Below are 17326 nucleotides of genomic sequence, written 5' to 3'. Positions count from 1 at the left end.
GAAAGGCGTCACCCGATTAATCGCCAGTGGCACCGTAAAATAGTCACGGCCACGGGAGCCCCCACTCCGCCCTGTCGGCTTCCGAGCCGTCCGGCCCCCGGCCCCGTCCTCCCCTCCCCCCTCCCCCCTCCCCTCCCCCGTCGCGGCCCGCTCGCTCCGCTCCTCGGCCGCCGCTCGCCTCCCCCCCGGGCCTCCCTCCCGCCCGGCCCGCCGTCGGCCCCCGGCCCGCGGCCCGCCTGGGCCGCCCTCCCTCCTCACATCCGCCAAACGATCACCCTTCCCCCCGTCAAAGCCCTCCCGAGAGCTCACCTCCTCCGGGAGGCCTTCCCACACTGAGCCCTCCTTTCCCTCCGCCCCTCCTCCCCTCCCCGTCGCCCCGACCCCCTCCCTCCGCTCTGCCCCCCCTCCCCGCCCCAAAGCACTCGTCTATATTTGTACATATTTATCATTCTATTTATTTTATTAATGATGGTGTATAGGTCTGTCGTTCCATTTATATCGATGCTACCGATGCCCCTCTCCTTGTTTGGTTGACCGCCTCTCCCCTTCTAGACTGTGAGCCCGTTGCAGGCAGGGATTGTCTCTATCTGCTGCTGAACTGTACTTCCCAAGCGCTGGGTACGGTGCTCTGCTCCCAGTAAGTGCTCAGTAAATACAACTGAGTGAATTGACTGAATTCATTCATTCATTCATTCATTCATTCAATCGCATTCATCGAGCGCTTACTATGTGCAGAGCACCGTACTAAGCGCTTGGAATGAACAAGTCGGCAACAGATAGAGACGGTCCCTGCCGTCTGACGGGCTGAACGAATACTGGGTGCTGGGGAGAGACTTAAGCAAGACTTCAGCAGAGCCGGGCTGAGAATCCAGGTAATAACGATAATGTTGGTATCTGTCAGGCGCTCAGTACGTGCAGAGCACCGTTCTAAGCGCTGGGGTAGATACGGGGTCATCGGGTCGTCCCCCGCGAGGCTCCCGGTCTTCATCCCCATTTGACAGATGAGGTCACCCAGGCTCAGAGAAATGAAGTGACTCGCCCACAGTCACCCGGCTGACAAGTGGCGGAGCCGGGATTCGAACCCATGACCCCCGTCTCCCAAGCCCGGGCTCTTCCCACTGAGCCACGCGGGTCTTCTGACTCCCGGGACCCATGCACTTTCCACTGGGCCACGCTGCTGCTCACCTAGTAAATCTGCTAGGTTTCCCTCCTCCTCGGTTCACCTGATGACGGAACTCTAACAACGATACTAACGATGACGGCACTGGCGGAGCGCTTACTGTGTGCCAGACACTGTTCTGAGCACTGGGGTAGAAAGAGGATAATCGGGTCCGTCCCACATGGGGCTCACACTTTCAATCCCCATTTTGCAGGTGAGGGAACCGAGGCCCAGAGGAGTGACGTGACTCGCCCGGAGTCACACAGCTGACGGGCGGCGGAGCCGGAATTCGAACGCGTGACCCCCTGGCTCCCAAGCCCGTGCTCTTTCCACTGAGCTAGCCACAGTCCGTATTAGTCTTCCGGGCGTATGGATCGAGCGCTTCCTGTGTGCGGAGGACTTTACTAAGCGCTTGAGAGAGTACGATATAACAGTAACAGATAAACAGACACATTCCCTGCCCACGAGCTAACCGGCGGGCGAATACGCCTAGTGAGGAAACCTAGTCAAACACCCAACTGCATTAAAAATACATCTTTTTCCGGGGGCTGTGTACAACCAGATTATCTCGTATCCACCCCAGCGCTTAGAACAGTGCCTGACTCCTAGTTGCAAGGGGTCATTGAGAAGCAGCGTGGCCCAGGGGCAAGAGCCCGGGCTTGGGAGTCAGAGGCCATGGGTTCGAATCCCGGATCTGCCGCTTGCCAGCTGGGTGACTGTGGGCCAGTCCCTTCACTTCTCTGGGCCTCAGTGACCTCATCTGGAAAATGGGGATTAAAACCGTGAGCCTCACGTGGGACGATCTGATTACCCCGTGTTCTCCCCCAGCGCTTGGAACGGTGCTCGGCACATAATAAGCGCTTAACAGATACTAACATCGTCATCATTATTATTATCATCGTCATTGTACCCCACATGTCATCTTCATGTTCTTGTCCGTCCGTCTCCCACGATTAGACCGTAAGCCCGTCAGCGGGCAGGGACCGTCTCTGCCTGTCGCCGACTTGCCCATTCCAAGCGCTTAGTACGGTGCTCTCCACATGGTAAGCGCTCAATCAATACTATTGAATGAATGAATGAATCTTCCTATCAACTCCTCATAATCGATTTCTTCATGAAAGTATTTTTTGATGAATGTGCATTTGCCAAATTTGAATGTGGTGCCCTACTAATAATATTTTAAAGGCGAGTTCACATTCAGAAGCGGCGTGGTCTAGCAGGTAGAGCACGGGCCTGGGAGTCAGAAGGTCGTGGGTTCTAATCCCGGCTCTGCCGCCTCGCCGCTGAGTGAGCTCGGGCAAGTCGCCTCACTTCTCTGGGCCTCAGTTGCCTCATCTGTAAAACGGGGATTAGCACCGTGAGCCCCGTTTAGAGCAGGGGCCGCGTACAACCCGATTACCTTGTATCTACGTTAGACGTTGGGGGGAGCAGCGTGGCTCAGTGGGAAGAGCCCGGGCTCCGGAGTCCGAGGTCATGGGTTCGACTCCCGGCTCCGCCACTCGTCAGCTGGGTGACTGTGGGCGAGTCACTTCGCTTCTCTGGGCCTCAGTCGCCTCATCTGTCAAATGGGGATGAACTGCGAGCCCCACGTGGGACAACCCGATGACCCTGTATCTCCCCCAGCGCTTAGAGCAGTGCTCTGCACCTAGTCCGCGCTTAACAAATACCGACGCCATCAGAGCGCCCGGCACGTAGTAAGCGCTTAACAGATGCCACTTAGAACGCTGGAAGATTACACTCCTTCGGGGGCCTGAATAAGGAGATAAAATAGTTACACGTGTACAGGTGACTCTGGAGAAGCCGCTAGTGAAGCTCAACTTGAACCCTTTAACCAACGGGAAGGCATTTAAAGATATTTTACCGCTCTGTTAAATGAAATATATTCTTTGGTACGGTCGGTTCCTTTTACGTGGCCTTCGAACCTTTTGTGAAGAGTGTCTAACAAAGGCGTCTCCTGAGGCCCGAATCCCAAGTAGTCTGTAATTTCCCCTCATTATGCGGAGGGAGGATGGAAGCGCTGAGAAAGTGACTTGCCGTGAGTCAGACAGATCAGTGGAAACGCGAGGGCGAAGCCGGGGACTTTTCACTTGCGATCGGCCGTCCCGACCGCTGCCCCGCGTTTCCGTCCCTTAACTGAGTGTGGTGTTCCATCGGCGAGATTGCCGCTGAGCTCCCGAGGGCTCAGTGCACCGGTCTGTTAACCGGCTCTTAGAAATGAGGGAGTGTAGAGGGATCTCACGTGTACTTTATCGTCCTGGGTTCCAATCCCGCCTCTGCCCCTCGTCAGCTGTGTGACTCTGGGCGAGTCACTTCACTTCTCTGGGCCTCAGTGACCTCATCTGTAAAAATGGCGATTAAAAAATGTGAGCCCCGCGTGGGGCAACCCGATGACCCTGTGTCTCCCCCAGCGCCTAGAACAGCGCTCGGCACATAGTGAGCGCTTAACGAATCCCGACATTATTGGGAAGCAGCGCGGCTCAGTGGAAAGAGCCCGGGCTTGGGAGTCGGAGGTCATGGGTCCGTATCGCAGCTCAGCTGCTTGTCAGCTGTGTGACTGTGGGCGAGTCATTTAACCTCTCTGTGCCTCGGTTCCCGCATCTGTCAAATGGGGTTTAACTCTGAACCTCGCGTGGGGCAACCTGATGACCCTGTATCTACCCAGTGCTTAAAACAGTGCTCTGCTAACGTAGTAAGCGCTTAACAGATGCCAACATTATCAAGTCGGTCTGCTGTTGGTCGGACACCTTTCTCTTTGGGGAAGACTGGAATATCAGCATTATTAATAATAATAATAATAATAATAATGATGTTGGTATTTGTTAAGCGCTCACTATGTGCAGAGCACTGTTCTAAGCTCTGGTGGAGATGCAGGGTCATCAGGTCGTCCCACGTGGGGCTCACAGTCTTCATCCCCATTTTCCAGATGAGGGAACCGAGGCCCAGAGAAGTGAAGTGACCTGCCCGCTGCCGAGTGGCGGAGCCGGGATTCGAACCCCCGACCCCCGACTCCCAAGCCCGCGCTCTTTCCGCTGAGCCACGCTGCTTCTCCTGGTTGTTTGCCAAACACGCGTTAGACTGCTGCAGAGAAATGTATGCCTTCTACTGGACCATCTGCTTCTCCAGAAACCGGTGGAGGCTGGCGTGAGCGTTTCAGAGCCGCGCGAAAATACGTTTGCGGAGGATAAATCGATCGGTCCGTCGGTGGTATTGGTTGCACGCTTCCTCTGGGCAGAGAACTGTACTGAGTGTGTGGAAAAGCGCAAGAGAGGAAATGGACGGAATCCCTACCGTCGAGGAGCTTGCAGTCCAGTGGAGAAAAGAGCCGTTGGAAGTCAATCGATCGGTTGTATTTATCGAGCGTTTGCTCTTCATTTGGGATTTTACCAAGCCTTCGGGAGGGCACGGCGTAACAGAGTCGATAGGCATTCCTTGCCCGCAAGGAGCTTGCGGCCTGAAGCGGGGAGAGAGACGTTAATGTAAATTGAAAAATCACGGATCTGTCCGTAAGGGCTGCGGGGCATTCGTTTCGTTCATTCAGTAGTGTTTATTGAGCGCTTACTATGTGCAGAGCACCGTACCGAGCGCTTGGAATGGACAGGTGGGCAACAGATTGGGGCAGAGGGAGGGATGATTAGAGGGTGCAGATCCAGGTGCGAGGGTGACACGGAAGGGCTTGGGAGAAGAGGGAAGGAGGGCTTAGTCGGGGAAGGCCTCTTGGAAGAGGCTTTGAATGTGGGGAGAGTTTTCATCCGTTGGCTATGAAGAAGGGGGGCCGTCCCGGCCACACTCGATGTGGCCAAGGGGTCGGCGGCGAGATGGACTAATTAATAATGATGATGATAATAATAATAATGTTGGTATTTGTTAAGCGCTTACTATGTGCCGAGCACCGTTCTAAGCGCTGGGGCAGACACAGGGGAATCAGGTCGTCCCACGTGGGGCTCACGGTCTTAATCCCCGTTTTACAGATGAGGGAACCGAGGCCCAGAGAAGTGAAGTGACTCGCCCGCGGTCACACAGCCGACAAGTGGCAGAGCCGGGATTCGAACTCATGAGCCCTGACTCCAAAGCCCGTGCTCTTTCCACTGAGCCACGCTGCTTCTCCAATTCTAATTCTCTTCCCCTCTTCGAAACCCTTCCTAGAGCTCACCTCCTCCGAGAGGCCTTCCCACACTGAGCTCCCCTTCTCCCCCTGCTCCCTCTATCCCCCCCTTCACCTCTCCCCAGCTAAACTCTCTTCCTCCCCCTCTCCCTCCGCTCCTCCCCCTCTCCCGTCCCCTCCCCTCGGCACCGTACTCGTCCGCTCGACCGTATAGATCTTCGTCGCCCTATTTATTTCGGTAATGAGATGTACATCGCCTTGATTCTGTTATTTGCTTTGTTTTAATGAGACGTTCTCCCCCTCGACTCTATCTATCGCCATCGTCCTCGTCCGTCCGTCTCCCCCGATCGGACCGGGAGCCCGTCAGAGGGCGGGGACCGTCTCTGTCCGTTGCCGATCTGTCCGTTCCGAGCGCTCGGTACGGCGCTCTGCACACAGTAAGCGCTCAATAAATACGATTGAACGCATGAATGGATGAGATCGAGAGGCGGTGAGTGGGTTGGTGTCAGAAGAGCTAAGTCTGCCCGTCGGGTTGAAGACGGCAGTCGGGGAGGTAAGGCAGGAGGGAGCGAGGTAACGGAGTGCTTTAAAGCCCACATTTTTTGGATGTTTCTCTGTCCGTTCTTTCCTCTCACGGGAAAGCCAAGCCTTGGAAAAGAGGCGATCGTTCCGTACATCTCTCATCCTTCAGAGAAGCAGCACGGCGTAGTGGCTAGAGCCCGGGCCCGGGAGCCAGAAGGTCATGGGTTCTAATCCCGGCTCCGCCGCCCGGCAGCTGGGTGGCCTCGGGCGAGTCACTTCTCACTTCTCTGTGCCTCAGTTCCCTCAGCTGTAAAATGGGGATCGAAGCTGTTAGCCCCATGTGGGACAAGGGACTGTAATGATAATAATAACGTTGGTATCTGTTAAGCGCTTACCGTGTGCCGAGCACCGTTCTAAGCGCTGGGGGAGATACGGGGTCATCGGGTCGTCTCACGGGAGGCTCACAGTCTTCATCCCCATTTTACAGATGAGGGGACCGAGACACAGAGAAGCGAAGTGACTCGCCCACAGTCACCCAGCTGACAAGTGGCGGAGCCGGGATACGAACCCGTGACCTCTGACTCCCCAGCCCGGGCTCTTTCCGCTGAGCCACGCTGCTTCTCCACTGGAGCCAACCCGATTCGCTTGTGTCCGTCGGAGTGCTCGGTACGGTGCCTGGCACGTAGAATTGTAATTATTTAAGTGCCGCCGAGTCGTTTGCGACGGATAGCGACTCCACGGACAGACTTTCTCCGGAACGTCCTGTCCTCTGTCAGGATCTGCGACCTTTCTAACGGCGCTTCGTTATCGCTGTTACGGTTTCTGTCCCTCGAGCCGCCGGTCTGCCTCTTCCGCCTTTTCCCCGGACTCTCCCAGCATTAGTGTCTTCTCCAGAGAAGTAGTCCAGATATGTCCAAAATATGCTAATCTGTGTCGAGTCATGTGGCCTCCAGAGACCACTTCGGTTTCATTTGCTGCAAAATCCATTTGTTTGTTCTGTGGGCTGCCCGTGGTATTCGCAAGAGCCTTCTCCAACCCCACGTTTCAAAAGAATCGACGTTCCGTCTGCCCCGTCCTTTCACCGTCCGGCTTTCGGATCCATACGTTGTCACTGGAAACGCCGTGGGGTTGACAGTTTGTATTTTTCCAGGCTCTTCATAGCAAGTCTCCCCGACATTCGTCTTGGGCGGGTTTTCTGGCTTCTAGTTCCTTTATCGGTCATTATCGATCCCGGGAGAGAAGAATCGTCAGCCGCTTCATCTCCTCTCCGTCCACTGGGAATGCGTTAAAACTTCCGGTTGTCATGACCTTTTTCTTGACATTTAAATGTAGGTCCAATTCCGTGCTCTGTTCCTTGCCTTTTAATAATAAGCCCTTCAGATCGTCTTGGCTCTCTGCCAGTAGGGCCGTAGCAGCAGCAGAACGAAGATTGTTTGTATCCCTTCCTCCGTTCTTTACTCCCCGTTGGTCGGATTCATCCAGTCCGGCTTCTCGCATTAGGTGTTCGGTGTCAAGGATGAACAGATAAGGCGATAAGATACATCCTTGTCCTACACCCTTACTGGTGGGAAACCAATTCATTTTTCCATATTCTGTTTTTATTGTAGCCTCCCTTAATTTCCGTACTGATGTGATTAAATGGTGCAGCGTGCCCATTTTCCTTGACATGCTCCAGGGTTTCTTGTGATCCATGCAGTCAGAGGCCTTACTATAATGATGAGGAGGATGATGATGATGATGATGGCGGCATTTGTTAAGCGCTTACTATGTGCAAAGCACCGTTCTAAGCGCCGGGGAGGATACGAGGTCATCAGGTCGTCCCACGTGGGGCCCACGGTCTTAATCCCCGTTTTACAGTTGAGGGAACTGAGGCCCAGAGAAGTTAAGTGACTTGCCCAAAGTGACAAGCGGTGGAGCCGGGACTTGAACCCATGACCTTCTGAGTCCCCAGCCCGTGCTCTTTTCACTGAGCCACGCTGCTTCTTAGTAACGTCGGTATTTGTAAAGCCCTTACTAGGTGCAGAGCACCGTTCTAAGCGCTGGGTAGATACAGGGTCATCAGGTCGTCCCACATGAGGCTCACAGTCTTCATCCCCATTTTACAGATGAAGGAACTGAGGCCCGGAGAAGTGAAGTGACTCGCCCACGGTCACACAGCTGACAGTGGCAGAGCCGGAATTCGAACCCATGGCCTCTGGCTCCCAAGCCCGGGCTCTTTCCACTGAGCCACGCCGCTTCTATAATCAGTAAAGCTCAGGCTGGCTTCCTTTGGATATTCTCTCGTCCGGTCAGTTATCCAATGGACATCGACAATAATATCCCGCGTCCCTCGTCCTTTCCGGAATGGCGCTTGAACGTCGGGCAACTCGTGTTCCGTGGAGGTCTCCGCTCGACGCTGGATATCTTTTAGTGGTATCTTCCTGGCGTGTGAGGTCGAGGAATCCGTCCGATAACGGTCGCGTTTAGCTGTAGCTCCGTTCTTCGTTATTGGAACCTAAACTCATCTCTTCCAGTCAGATGGCCGTGGAGTCGTTAGCCAGACCTGTTGACATAATTTGGCAAGGACTTTTACCGGTTCCTCTCCAGCTGCCTGAAGCACCTCAATGATAATAATAATAGTAATAGTAATAATAATGATGTTGGTATTCGTTACGCGCTTACTATGTGCAGCGCACCGTTCTGAGCGCTGGGGGAGATACAGGGGAATGAGGTTGTCCCACGTGAGGCTCACAGTCTTCACCCCCATTTTACAGATGAGGGAACTGAGGGACAGAGAAGTGAAGGGACTCGCCCACGGTCACACAGCTGACAAGCGGCAGAGCCGGGATTAGAACCCGGGACCTCTGACTCCCAAGCCCGGGCTCTTTCCGCCGAGCCACGCTGCTTCTCTAGGCCAATCAGAAGCCGATTAAAGCCACGTGCCTTATTTAGGGCGAGAAAGCTGAGCTGACTTCACTTTCCAAATGGGGATGAAGCCTGTGAGCCGCACGTGGGACAACCTGATTAGCTGTATCTCCCCCAGCGCTTAGAACGGTGCTCTGCACGTAGTAATCGCTTAACAAATACCAACATTATTATTGGTACGATGCGTGGTTCTAATTCAAAAGGAGGAGCTTTAAATACTTCTTGAACGTTGCTATCTTTCTGGTATAGTTCCCGTGTGTATTCTTTCCGCCTCGGTGTGATTCCACTGGCATCAGACGGTGCCATCTTTGCTTCTGACACAGCCAATCCGAGGATGAAATGTTCCCTTAATTTCCTTAATCTTCTGAAATAGTGATCTTGTCTGCCCACGTTCGTTATCGACTTCCGTTTCTTTACGTATGCCGTTATAACATTCCTGTTTGTCCTTCCCGGCGGAGCGCCGGAATTCTCGGTTCAGTTCTTTAACCAGATTCTTTTGTCCTCGCATTTTTTGCTTCCGGCCTTTTTTTGGGGCTACTTCCAGAGTAATGTTGGACATCCGTTTTGGCTTTTTCTTCTTCCCGGCAGGACTGTGTCACTTTCTTCCTCGATGACATTTTTAATCTCCGCCCGCATTTTCTCTGCTTCCTGGTCTGTGAGATTGAACGCCTCAAATCTATTTCTCACACGATGGTTAAACACGGGGAGAATATTCGTCAGGTCATATTTGGGCAGCCGTAAGGCAGGATTGATCTTTCTAAGTTTTAGCCGGAGTTTCCACATCCGCGGCTCGTGATCTGTTCCGCGGTCAGCTCCGGGCCACGTTTTTGCTGCCAAAATAGAACCCCTCCATCTCTTTCCGTAAATAATGCAGTCCATTTGATTTCTGTACAGTCCATCTGGTGAAGTGCACGTCCACAGTCGTCGTTTAGATTGGATAGAGGTGTTGGCCATAGAGAAATCATTTGATTCACGGAAATCAACGTCGGTCCCCGGCTTGATTCCGATTTCCAAGGCCGTATTTTCCGGTGACTTTCATTTCCATTCCGTGGAAGTTATGCAGGCGAACCCATCATTGGGCAGGGATTGTCCCCGTCTGTTGCCAAATTGTACATTCGCAGCGCTCAGTACAGTGCTCTGCACATAGTAAGCGCTCAAACACGACTGAGTGAATAAACGGATGAAGTAAGTGTGGTCTGTGTAGCAGGTGTAGAAAGATCTTCACAGTTGCCGTCACTCAATCAGTGGAATTTACTGAGCACTTACTGTGTGCAGGGCACTGTACTAAGCACTCGGGAGAGTGCTTAGCACACTAGTTCACTCCCAGACGAAGCCCCGCTTTTCCTCAGCTTCCTCTCCCCTCCCGGTCGCCCCGACTCGCTCCCTCTGCTTTACCTCCCTCCCCCCCCGCCCCGTAGCATGTGTGTATCTATAATTCTATAATCTATAGACAGAATCTATAATTCTATTCATATTAATGCCTGTTTACGTGCATCTATAATTCTATTTCTTTATATTAATGCCTCGTTACTCATTGTCTATATCTATAATTCTGTTTATTTATATTGATGCCTGTCTGTCTCCCCCCCCCTCCTAGACCGTAAGCCCGGTGTGGGCAGGGATTGTCTCTCTGTTGCCGAACTGTACTTTCCAACGCTTAGCCCGGTGCTCTGCACGGGGTAAGCGCCCAGTAAATACTACTGAATGAGTGAATGAATGAGAGTACAGTACGGTGGAATGCGTTGACATGATCCCTGCCCACAGCGAGCTCACATTCTCACACTGCTCAACTGTATATATTTCCATCACCCTATTTATTTTGTCAATGAGCCGTACATCGCCTCGATTCTATTTAGTCGCCGTTGTTTTTACGAGACGTCCTTCCCCTCGACTCTGTTCATTGCCGTCGTTCTTGTCTCCCCCCGATCGGACCGTAAGCCCGTCGAACGGCAGGGACCGTCTCTATCTGTTGCCGACTTGTTCGTTCCACGCGCTTAGTCCAGTGCTCTGCACAGAGTAAGCGCCCAATAAATACTGTTGAATGAACATTCGAAATCATTCAGTCAGCGGTGTTTATTGAAGCGCTTGCGGTGTGCGGAGCACTGTACTAACCGCTTGAGAAAGTACAATACAACAATAAAGAGAGACAATCCCTGCCTACAGAGGGCTCACAGTCTAGACGGGGGAGGCAGACGTCGATACAGATAAATAAAATGACAGATACATGTACACGAGCGCTGTGGGTCGGGCGGAAGGGGAAGAAAAGGGAGCGAATCAGGGTGACGCCGAAGGGAGTGGGAGATGAGGAAAAGCGGGGCTTAGTCTGGGAAGGCCTCTTGGTGGAGATGGGCCTTCGATAGAGAAACAGCGTGGCTCAGTGGAAAGAGCCCGGGCTTGGGAGTCAGAGGCCGTGGGTTCGAATCCTGATTCCGCCACCTGTCAGCTGGGTGACTTTGAGCAAGTCACCTCACTTCTCTGGGCCTCATTCGCCTCGTCTGTCAAACGGGGACTGAGACTGTGAGCCCCACGTGGGGCACCCTGATGACCTTGTAATAATAATAATAATAACGTTGGCATCTGTTAAGCGCTTACTATGTGCAGAGCACCGTCCTGAGCGCTGGGGGAGAGACGGGGTCATCGGGTCGCCCCACGTGAGGCTCACGGTTTTAATCCCCGTTTTCCAGATGAGGTAACTGAGGCCCAGAGAAGCGAAGGGACTCGCCCACAGTCACACAGCTGACAAGCGGCAGAGCGGGGGTTCGAACCCCAGCACTTAGGACAGCGCTCGGCACAGAGTAAGCGCCTAACGAAGACCATCATCGTTATCGTAAGACTTCGAAGGGGCGGATGAAATGTGGATCGGGGAAATGGCCTAGTAAACGGATCTGTCCTTAAGTGCCGTGGGGCTGAGGGGCGACCGTCTACGTTCTTCAGGGCTACAGACCCGAGTTCCTAAGCAACCCGGGAAGGAGGACGAATGGGAGAGGCGAGGGCGTAATCAAGGAAGGCCCCTTGGAGGAGGGTTATCTTTTCAGTGGGACGTTGAGGATGGGGAGAGCGGCGGGCCGTGGGGAGAGAAAGGGGAAAGAGTTCCAGGCCAGAGGAAGGCCGCGGGAAAGGGAGTCGCTGGACAGATGAGATCCCAGCTCTGCCACTCGTCAGCTGTGTGACCGTGGGCAAGTCACTTCACTTCTCTGGGCCTCAGTGGCCTCATCCGGTAAATGGGGATGAAGACTGTGAGCCTCACGCGGGACGGCCCGACGGCCCCGTATCTCCCCCCAGCGCTTAGAACGGCGCTCTGCCCGTAGTAAGCGCTTAACAGATGCCAACATCATTATTATTATCATTACTGAGGCGGAGCGAGTAGGTTGTCGTTAAGAGCGTTTGCCGGAGATCGGTGAGGTTCGCTAGGTGAGGGAGAACTGCTTGACGGCCCTAAATAAATAGATTGAATAAAGAAACGATGATGTGATGATGTTGGTATTTGTTAAGCGCTTACTGTGGGCCTACTATGGAATGAGTAAATAATAATAATAATAATAACCCGTGCTCTTTCCACTAAGCCACGCTGCTTCTCCAAGACGCCGATAAGGAGTTTCCCTCTGAGCGGGAGGTTTGTGAGGAGCGGGGCGATGTGGCCTGAGTGGTCTTTTGAGGAAAATGACTCAAGCAGCAGAGTGAAATATGGAGCGGAGAGGGAGAGGCAGGGGAGTCGGTGAGGAGGCTGATGCAGTAATAATCATAATAATGATGATGGCATTTTTAAAGTTCTTACTAAGCACTGGGGGCGATAGAAGGTAATAATAATGTTGGTATTTGTTAAGCGCCTACTATGTGCCGAGCACCGTTCTAAGCGCTAGGGTAGACATAGGGGAATCAGGTCGTCCCACCTGGGGCTCCCGGTCTTCATCCCCATTTTCCAGATGAGGGAACTGAGGCCCAGAGAAGTGAAGTGACTCGCCCACGGTCACACAGCCGACAAGTGGCAGAGCTGGGATTCGAACTCACGAGCCCTGACTCCAAAGCCCGCGCTCTTTCCACTGAGCCACGCTGTAATGAGGTTGTGCCACGTGGGGCTCCCCGTCTTCATCCCCATTTTCCAGATGAGGGAACTGAGGCCCAGAGAGGTTACGCGACTCGCCCACGGTCACACAGCTGACAAGAGGCGGAGCCGGGATTAGAACCCACGGCCTCCGCCTCCCAAGCCCGGGCTCTTGCCGCTGAGCCGCGCTGCTTCGGAGCTCATTTTCAAATGACTAGGGACATCCCCTGCCGGAGAGGGCAGCCATTAAGCGAGGGAGATTCCCGGTCAACAGGAGGATCCTACAAATGTGGGTGCATTTTCAGTGTAAATATTGAACGTTAAAATTACTAGTATCGGCCCAAGACGAAAATAAATTCTCAAGGGTTGTCGATTTCCGCCGTGGAAACTGGCCAGGGTCCTTTGGAGATTTTAACTTGGTCAGTATTTCCGTGAAAGAAATACAGGTTCCCGAAATTTCAAAGGAGAGTTGCCGGTTTGGGAAGTAATCACCCTCTCTTGCGGTGTCCTTACAGTCCTTACTCCTCATCCCTCGTATAAAAGACCTGGGAGACGGGGCTGTGGGTTCTGTGGAAAGAGCACGGGCTTTGGAGTCAGAGGTCATGAGTTCGAATCTCAGATCTGCCACTTGTCAGCTGTGGGACTGTGGGCGAGTCGCTTCACTCCTCTGGGCCTCAGTTCCCTCATCTGGAAAATGGGGATGAAGACTGTGAGCCCCACGTGGGACAACCTGATTCCCCCGTGTCTCCCCCAGCGCTTAGAACAGCGCTCGGCACATAGTAAGCGCTTAACAGATACCAACATTACTATTATTATTCTAATCCCGGCTCTGCCGCTCGCCTGCCGTGTGGCCTTGGGGAAGTCACTTTCCCCATCTTTTCTTCCTCCCTCTGAAACCGGCTGAGCTGATTCAAAGGGAAGGAGGTTTGAATAAAACCAGTCAAGATCCTTAAGGGATGGAGGGAAAGAGCGTGGCTCAGTGGAAAGAGCGCGGGTTTGGGAGTCACGGGTCATGGGTTCTAATCCCGGCTCCGCCACCTGTCCGCTGTGTGACTCTGGGCGAGTCACTTCACTTTTGGGTGCTTCGTCCATAACATGGGGATTAATAATAATAATAAATAAATAATGTTGGTATTGTTAAGTGCTTACTGTGCGCAGGGCGCTGTTCTAAGCACTGGGCTATACTGGGTAATCGGTCCCACATGAGGCTCATAGTCTTAATCCCCATTTTCCAGATGAGGGAACTGAGGCCCAGGGAAGTGAAGTGACTTCCCCACAGTCACACGGCTGCCAAGTGGCAGAGCCGGGATTCGAACCCATGACCCCTGACTCCCAAGCCCGGGCTCTTTCCACTGAGCCACGCTGCTTCTCTGTGATTAAGACTCTGAGCCTCATGTGGGGCAACCTGGTGACTCTGTATCCACCCCAGCGCTTAGAACGGTGCTAGGCACATAGGAAGTGCTTAACAAATACCAACATTATCATCATTAAAATAATTCATGAATATTCCCCTTCTAGACTGAAGGCTCAGGGTGGGCAGGAAATATGTCTGTTGTAATAATAATAATAACGTTGGTATCCGTTAAGCGCTCACTATGGGCCGAGCACCGTTCTAGGCGCCGGGGGAGATACGGGGTGATCGGGTTGTGCCGCGTGAGGCTCACAGTCCGTCCCCATTTTACAGATGAGGCAACTGAGGCACAGAGAAGTTAAGTGACCTGCCCACAGTCACATGCTCTCCCAAGTGCTCAGTACAGTGCTTTGCAATAAATACAGTTGAATGAAGGAATGAAACATGTCGGCCAATCAATCAGTGGTATTTCTTGAGCACTTACTATGTGCCGAACAGCGTACTGAGCACTGGGGAGAGTCCGGTAGCACAGAATGAGCGGAAGGGTCCCTTGCCCACAATGAGCTTACAGTCCGGAGACCCACTCTGTTATAATGCACTCTCCCAAGCGTTTAGTACGGTGTTTTGCTCACAGCGAGCGCTCAGTAGATACGATCGGTTAATGAACCGAGGGTTCCTGAGGGAAAAATTCAGGATGGAGAGAGAAAAATTACGGATGTCAGTACATCCGCAGCCGTAGGGAGGGATGTCTCGGGGGGGCGACCACCCGGCCGTTCTTCCTTTTAGCTGTCGCTCCTGACGGACCTCCGTGCTGGCGAGCCTTTGGCCTGAATCAGAAATGCCATGTTTTCTCATTCGTATTTCTGTAACACATTCATATGCCGATGGCCGTTTCGCGTGCCAACCGACGAGTTGCGATCCAGAAAAAATAATCATGTCTGTCGTTTCTTTTTCCAAGAGTCGTCCACGATTATTTAAGTGGAGCACCGTTTGAGGATTACCAAGAAAGCATGTACTTCTCTCGGTTCTTACAGTGGAAATGGCTAGAAAGGTAAATTCTAGTTCGACCTAGGTTTTAAAGCTGGAAATCTCCATGTGCGTTCTTAAGCCCTGCGGAATCGTCTTGGTGTTTTGTGAAATTTGCTGCTCCCCCAGTTCCGTTTTGGTGGGGGTTTTTTAATGAGAGCGAGTGGGTCGGTGTTCGGCTTCATGGGGAGGTATTGAGAAAAGTGGAAACTACTCCAGCTTTAGTTTAAAACAGAATTTATCGTTTTGGTAAATCCCATTAATAATAATAATAATAATAATAATAATGTTGGTATCCGTTAAGCGCTCACTACGTGCCGAGCACCGTTCTAAGCGCCGGGGGAGATACGGGGTCGTCGGGTCGTCCCGCGGGAGGCTCACGGTCTTCGTCCCCATTTTACAGATGAGGTACCTGAGGCCCAGAGAAGTGAAGTGACTCGCCCGAAGTCACACAGCCGACAAGTGGCAGAGCCGGGATTAGAACCCATCGCCTCTGACTCTAAAACCCGGGTTCTTTCCACTGAGCCACGCCGCTTCTCTAGATATGAGTAGATATTGATTTAAATTAATAAATCGTCATTAAATACGATGGGTCCATTCTCCAGAATCCCTTTGTTTCTGGGGGACTAAGAATAATAATAATGCTCTTTAAGCACTTACTGTGTGCGAAGCACTGTTCTAAGCGCTGGGGTAGATACAAGGTGATCAGGTTGTCCCACGTGGGGTTCCCAGTCTAGATCCCCATTTTAAAGATGAGGCCACTGAGGCACAGAGAAGTTGAGTGGCTTGCCCGAGGTCACACAGCCGACGGGTGACGGAGCCGGGGTTATGCATTTCGTACGTTCATTCGGTTGTATTTATTGAGCGCTTACTCTGTGCAGAGCGCTGTACTAAGTGGGTGGAAAGTACAGTTCAGCAACAAACAGGGACAATCCCTGCCCACCACGGGCTCACAGTCTAGAAGGGATTAGAACCCATGACCTCGTGATTGCCGGGCCCGGGCTCCAGCCACTGCGCCGTACTGCTTCCGTCTTTGAAGACGCAACCCCGTCCTGATGGCTGGAAAGGCCACCGTGGGATCCTGGGGCAGCGAGGCTTGGCGGAAAGAGCCCGGGCTTGGGAGTCAGAGGTCGTGGGTTCTAATCCCGACTCCGCCACTGATCAGCTGTATGACTTCGGGCAAGTCACTTCACTTCCCTGGGCCTCAGTGACCTCATCTGGAAAATGGAGATGAAGACCGTGAGCCCCACGTGGGACGGCCTGATGACCTTGTGTCCACCCCGGCGCTTAGAACGGTGCTTGGCACACGTCACTTCCCTGTGCCTCAGTCCCCTCATCTGTAAAGTTGGGCTTAAGGCCGTGAACCTCCCGTGGGACAACCCGATGACCCCGGATCTCCCCCAGCGCTTAGAACGGGGCTCTGCACCTAGGAAGCGCTTAACAGATACCAACATTATTATCACTGTTAGTAAGCGCTTAACGAATGCCATCGTCATCATCATTATTATCATCACCACCACACTCCGTACACTAAAAGGCCAGGCCAGTCCCTTGGGTTGTCGAAACCCTGTCACTAATGGATCGTTTTTCCTGCTCACCGCAGGGAGCCGGAGTTCTTGAGCAACACACTCTGCTCACCCCACCGTCGAGCCTAGATCGCTCATTCATTCCTTCCTTCCTTCATTCAGTCACTCGATCGTATTTACCGAGCACTTACTGTGTGCAGAGCACTGTACTAAGCGCTTGGCAAGTACGGCGCGGCGACAGATAGAGACAAATCCCTGCCCAACAACGGGCTCACAGGCTAGAAGGGGGGAGACGGACAACAAAACCAAACCAAACAAGTAGACGGGCGTCCAGAACATAAATAGAATTGTAGATATCTACACCTCATTAATAGAATAGATATGTTCGTGGGGCTGCGGTGAGTACAAGGAAGTAGCAGTTGGATTCGCTTCTGATTTTAATGCAGGTGCCTATGAGAGATGGATAATCCTTGCCCCTTTTTTTCCTTTCTATTTTTTATTCCCCAGGCAACCAGTCACAAAGAACACATTTAGACATTACAGAGTTCTAGGAAAAGGAGGATTTGGAGAGGTGAGTAACGCGTGACCTGTTTGGGCACGGTGAGCCCGGAGACCATTTCGGGGGAAGATAATGAACAGATTCGACTAGTCAGTGGTTTTCTCGAGAGGTTATCCTTAAGTAATCCAGTTGGAG

At 52.8% G+C, this 17326-nt stretch overlaps 1 protein-coding gene across 6 annotated transcripts in view; it reads left to right on the top strand.

Annotated features, from left to right (window-relative positions):
* GRK4 (G protein-coupled receptor kinase 4) overlaps nucleotides 1-17326 on the top strand; it is a 132046-nt gene that overhangs the window by 68157 nt on the left and 46563 nt on the right. For all 6 annotated transcript variants that reach the window (XM_029062823.2, XM_029062818.2, XM_039911952.1 and 3 more), the window contains 2 exons: nucleotides 15039-15131; nucleotides 17140-17203. In XM_029062823.2, coding sequence (XP_028918656.1) covers nucleotides 15091-15131; nucleotides 17140-17203 — 105 coding nt within the window. In that variant the 5' untranslated portion in view covers nucleotides 15039-15090. The remainder of the gene's footprint in view (nucleotides 1-15038; nucleotides 15132-17139; nucleotides 17204-17326) is intronic.

Source organism: Ornithorhynchus anatinus, chromosome 4 (assembly GCF_004115215.2).
Source record: "Ornithorhynchus anatinus isolate Pmale09 chromosome 4, mOrnAna1.pri.v4, whole genome shotgun sequence".
NCBI lineage: Eukaryota > Metazoa > Chordata > Mammalia > Monotremata > Ornithorhynchidae > Ornithorhynchus > Ornithorhynchus anatinus.
The sequence above is the reverse complement of the archived record's forward strand: the minus strand, read 5'-3'. Positions and strand labels throughout refer to the sequence as shown.